General features: G+C 43.4%; 1 protein-coding gene across 1 annotated transcript; it reads left to right on the top strand.

Moving 5' to 3' along the window:
• The first annotated feature begins 2,534 nt into the window (after positions 1 to 2,534).
• LOC143298277 (uncharacterized) lies at positions 2,535 to 5,309 on the top strand. The gene is given in 1 exon segment (XM_076611094.1): positions 2,535 to 5,309. A coding segment is annotated over 1 exon segment (2,775 nt).
• Positions 5,310 to 5,995: the final 686 nt, after the last annotated feature.

Below are 5,995 nucleotides of genomic sequence, written 5' to 3'. Positions count from 1 at the left end.
ATGTGCAGATCTTGACAAAATAGCTACATGTTGCTGTGTGCCTGAGGTGAAGTCAACGTCTCCTTTACTGCCGAATTAAAAAGAAAACCTTAAATAATCATCAACATGTTTACCGTATATAAATATTTTAAAGTGGATACTGAATTAACTAGAATGAACATAAAAGAGAAATATGTGTAGTTTCTCAGTGAGTGTAACTTCTGAAGCCTGTCGAACAGGGATCTCTGCAGATCTAGAGAAAACGGCCACATATTGCAGTATTCTTGAGGCGATATGAACGTCTCATTTACCGCGGACTTAAAAGAAATCCTTAAATGTCCGAGATGTACCAAAATAACATGATTTAAACAGCGTTATCATTTCGTCGACTGTTATCGATTTATTACGCTAAAAGAATATGCTTCAGTAATATTTTTTGAATGCCACTGGCAGACTGTTGTTAACGCTCTCCTTTTAAGCTCCTTTCCGCGAAGCTTTAAAATGATAAACGCACAACACATTAATCTTTAACTCTTTTTTTTCAAGTGAGTCTTGGAGGCCTTGCTTCTCTTGTTTTTGATTTCAAATACACGCTTTTTGTGTTTGAAACACCCATACAGATACACCCCTCTCTCTCTTTCTCTCTCTCTCTCTCTCTTCTTTATTTTTCATTTGCCTTTCATTTGATTTCTCACAGAAAAACACAGTTAATGTGTATGGAGAAGGCTGATATCATGTTGAGACGGTTGTGCACATCTTGTGACTTTAAAATGTTAATAGATAAATAAATGAATGAATAAATAAATAATTCCATTGACTAATTTCTAAGAAATTGCCTAAAATATCCCATCGGTTGATGTTCTCCCCAGACATATACTCCTCCCAGATCTATGTTCCATCAAATCTATCCCTGGGTCTACATAGTCCCCCAGATCAATGTTTGTTTTTGAGTAGCTGTCAGTGGTCAGCAGTGGCTAATAGTAGCCAGTGGTAACAACCAGTTAAAGGGAACTAAAATTGGATACAAGAGTTCCCATAATCCGGAAATATCTCACAATAACGCAAGCTGCCCACTGTTGTGAAATCTTGTCTGTAAATAATCTTATCAAGCCAGGAAGACTTAATATTGTATAAACTGACATGATAAGATAATTATGGCATTATGGATTTTCTGGATTGTGGTCATTTGTGGTCGGCAGTGGTCAGCAATGATCAGCATAAGTCAGTAGTGGTCAGTCAACGATCAAATCCCTGTCAAGAAGTCATAGAGTATACTGCATACGCGTCAAAAGAAATACAATCGATCTGAACAGACTTCAGTAGTGGTCAGCAGTGGTCAGTTAACCATAAAAGAATAATAAACTGTCAGGGCGTGATAACTGTACACAAACAAAGAACCCAATCTGAACACTTGTTTTGCGGTCAGTGGTGTCAAGTAGAGGCCAGTAATGAATAGAATACAGACCTGATAGGTGGGGAGGAGGCGTGGGGGAATAAGGATGACCCTTTTCAACCCTTAACTCAGAGCACGGATCCAGAAGGCTTTGTTAAAAGACAAAAAGCGATAATTCATATTATTCAAATTATCTTAAAGCCAAGTTCGGAATACACTAGATTTCATACATAGAGAAAAGGAGCCATGACAAGAGAGGTGGAAATAGAGAAGAATGCGTGTTGGAGTGGTAGTAGTCAGTTTTATGTCCTTCAACTCCAATATTAGTCAAAGTGATATTGGACAAATAATAATGATAATAACAATAATGATAATAATAACAATGATTTTTTAAGCATCAGAGAAGGGGTGATGTGGATGAGGAGCAGGAAAAATGGAGAAGGGGTGTAATTGTATGTGTGTGCGCATGCTTGTGTGTGTGTGTGTGTGCGCGCGCGCGCGTTCGTTCTTTAGTTTAGCGTCTTTTCACTATCAGTGATATTAGACAATTGAAAAAAAGGGGGGCAGGGACAGGGGAGAGGGAAGAGGAAAACAGAAAAGGTAGAAAACTTTTTTTTTAAATTATAAAATAAAAAAGAAAGAAAGAAAGAAAAAAAAGCATAACTAACATGCCATCACATTTAACAGTAACAATTCAATAATGATAACAATAATCAGAAACCATTAACACAATTCTGAAGTACAAAGGAATGTAGAAATAGGGCGATGTACTATTGCTTGAGAAAGTTCGACCATAAGACCTCGTCAGAAATAACTTTCCAAAAATCATCTGCAGAATAGTTATTCTCTTTTGAAATACTTGGGCAACAAGCGTAACTGCTGACAGTGGAACAAACAATGACGCAATCTGAACTGCTTACCACAGATGCATGTAACATTTCTACTATGTCTTCAGCGCATCAAGTTTTATACAGAAGAAAATAGAGGTTTTTAATCTTGTATAGCGCCTATGCCGGTCCCAAGCCCGGATGAAAAAGTGAGGAGGGTTGGGCGTGGGGCTAGCAACCCTACCCTGTAAAAAAACCAGCTTGCTACAGAAACGCCAACAACAGACCAAGAGATTACTACCCTGGAAGAGGAAGGGTTCTCGTCAAGAGGACATATGACGCCATGTGGTGAAAGCCGTCAGTTTACGGAAGCTACAGGGCCGACCCCCCTTCTATCGACTAGGACCATCAATGTCGGAACATGAAATGTGATGACCATGTATGACACGGGAAAAATATCACAAGTAAGGACAGAGATGAAAAGCTACAACCTCACACTGCTTGGAATCAGCGAGACCCGTTGGAGACAGTCAGGACAAAGGAGACTGCTCACCGGAGAGATGTTGCTGTATTCCAGCCACGAAGAAGACAACGCTCCACACACAGAAGGCGTAGCACTCATGTTGTCAAGACCTGCACAGCGAGCTCTGATTAAATGGGAAGCACACGGATCAAGAATCATCACAGCGTCCTTCAGAACGAAGATGAAGAGGATAAAGATGAACGTTATCCATTGCTATGCCCCAACTAACGAAAGTAATGAAGAAGCCAAAGACCAGTTCTATGACAGACTGCAGAAAGTCATGGCCAAGTACCCAGAGAAAGATGTCAACATCCTCATGAGTGACCTCAATGCCAAAATCGGGCAGGACAACACCGGATACGAGGAAGTGATGGGAAGACACGGACTGGGAGAGATGAATGAGAACGGCGAGATATTTGCAGACTTCTGTGCAATGAACAACCTGGTCATCGGTGGCAGCACCTTCCCCCACAGAAGAGTACACAAGGCCACGTGGGTATCTCCTGACCTAGTGACTGAGAATCAGATCGACCATATCTGCATGGCCAAGAGATTCAGGAGGTCTCTGCAGGATGTAAGGGTTAGAAGAGGAGCAGATGTCGCATCTGATCACCACTTGCTGGTAGCAAGGCTGAAACTGAAGCTGAAGAAGAACTGGACAGAGGCAACAACGAAGAGACAGAAGTTCAATATCACCCTGCTGAAAGACTCTAAGACCAGAGAAGAATTCAGAGCGTCTCTCACCAACAAGCATCAAGTGCTACAGGAACTGCTTGAAGAGGCAGACATTGAGAACCAGAGGCAGAAAGTGAAAGAGATAGTTACATCAACCTGTCAGGAAGTAGTAGGCCCCAAGAGATACCAACAGAGGGAATGGATATTGGGAGACACACTGCGCAAGATCCAGGAGAGGAAGCAGAAAAAGGCAGCAGTAAATAACAGCCGTACAAGAGCAGCAAAGGTCAAGGCACAAGAAGACTTCACAGAAGCCAACAGAGAAGTGAAGAGGAGCGCAAAAGCAGACAAGCGCACGTATATCAACGGCCTGGCAGAGGAGGCCGAGGAAGCAGCAGCCAGAAATGACATGAAGACGCTCTATGACACCAGCAAGAAACTGTCAGGGAAGTACATCAGGCCCGAGCGACCAGTGAAAGACAAGGAAGGAAACACAGTTCAGGGAACTGAACGAGAACTGATGAGATGGGCAGAGCACTTTGAAGAGCTGCTGAACAGACCCGTCCCTCCAAATCCCCCAGAAATCAACCCAGCTGATAGAGACTTGGACATCAACTGTGGGAACCCAACCAGGGAGGAGATCAGGAAAGCCATCAAACTACTGAGGAACGGCAAAGCAGCAGGACCTGATGATATCCCTGCGGAAGCACTCAAGGCAGATCTGGAGACCACAGTAGAGATGCTGTACCCTCTCTTCGAGAAGATTTGGGAAGAAGAAGAAGTACCAGCAGACTGGAAAGAGGGCTACCTCATCAAGCTACCCAAGAAAGGAGACCCCAGCAACTTCGCCAACTACAGAGGAATAACGCTTCTGTCAGTGCCAGGAAAGGTCTTCAACAGGATCCTGCTTGAGAGAATGAAAGGTGCAGTCGACCCCCTTCTCCGAGACCAGCATGCTGGCTTCCGCCAGAACAGATCATGCATTGACCAGATCGCCACCTTGCGCATCATCGTCGAGCAGTCCTTAGACTGGAACTCATCGCTGTATATCAACTTCGTCGATTACGAGAAGGCCTTCGACAGCATAGACCGCGAAACCCTCTGGAAGCTGCTACGTCACTATGGAGTGCCAATCAAGCTGGTCAACCTGATCAAGAACTCTTATGAGGGAATGAGGTGCCGGGTGATCCATGGAGTACAGCTCACAAACAGCTTCGAGGTGAAGACTGGAGTCAGGCAAGGCTGTCTCCTGTCACCTTTCCTCTTCCTCCTGGCACTTGACTGGACCATGAAAACATCAACAGCGGACAGAAGAAACGGAATCCAGTGGACACTGCTTGACCAGCTAGATGGCCTGGACTTCGCGGATGACCTGGCACTGCTTTCCCACAGTCACCAGCAAATGCAGGATAAGACAACAGAGCTGGCAGCCACTTTATCACAAGTCGGCCTCAACATCCACAAGGGCAAGACCAAGATTCTCAAGATCAACACAGCAAGAGAGGACCCAGTCACAGTGCATGGGAGCAAGCTGGAAGAGGTAGAGGCCTTCACGTACTCGGGCAGCATCATCGACATGCAGGGTGGCACAAACGCAGACGTCAGAGCAAGAATCGGCAAAGCGAGGGCAGCATACTTGCAACTGAAGAACACCTGGAGCTCCAAGGTGTTGTCGATTAGCACGAAGATCAGGCTGTTCAACTCCATCGTCAAGTCAGTCGTTCTGTATTGGGCAGAGACATGGAGGACAACAAAGACCACCATCAGGAAAGTGCAGACCTTCATCAACAGCTGCCTGAGAAGGATCCTCCGGATACGCTGGCCCGACACTATCAGCAACGCAGACCTGTGGCAGCGTACCAAGCAGCTGCCAGCCGAAGACGAGATTCGGCCTATGCTCCGTGGGGAGTGATGGGCATAACTGAACTAACTGATAGCAAGCTGATGGATTCGGCATCTTTTCTTTAATAATATTTTCGAGGAAAAATGTTTTAAAAACTTTTCCTTTCATCGGTTATGAAATCGACCCCATGCTGATTTTTCTAACAAAGTGTATGCATCTTTTACGGAAAGACGGACATGTATTTTTGTCGATTTTTTTCTGAATCTTGTGCACCTCTTTTAGCTGCTTTATCAGCAGTTTCATTGCCATGAATGCCCACATGATAAGGCATCCAACAAAAACTTACCTCAGTCCCTTTAATCCTAAAAAAATGTACCAAATGATTTGCCTCAATAACAAAGTCAGGTCTTGTTTCAAGGCTAAATAATTCCAGAGCGTAAAGTACTGATTTGGAATCAACAAAGAATGTTATTTTCGAGAAAACTATTTGATGACTCACTAAGTAGTTCAGAGCTTGTATAATAGCAATTAGCTTAGCCGTGAATATGGAAAGATGTTTTCCAATAAAGTAAGATTCTTCAACTTTAAAGGCAAGAATATAGAAACCCTCACAAGTATTTTTGTCATCAAGAACAGACCCATCTGTAAATATATGGAGATGATTCTGATATTTTTCTGCTATATGAATTCTGGCAGTACTTGTCGTGATATTGATGTTTTCTTCATATTTTGTTTCAGAATAACTTATATCAAAA

This window comes from Babylonia areolata, chromosome 23 (assembly GCF_041734735.1).
Source record: "Babylonia areolata isolate BAREFJ2019XMU chromosome 23, ASM4173473v1, whole genome shotgun sequence".
Lineage (NCBI taxonomy): Eukaryota > Metazoa > Mollusca > Gastropoda > Neogastropoda > Buccinidae > Babylonia > Babylonia areolata.
The sequence above is the reverse complement of the archived record's forward strand: the minus strand, read 5'-3'. Positions and strand labels throughout refer to the sequence as shown.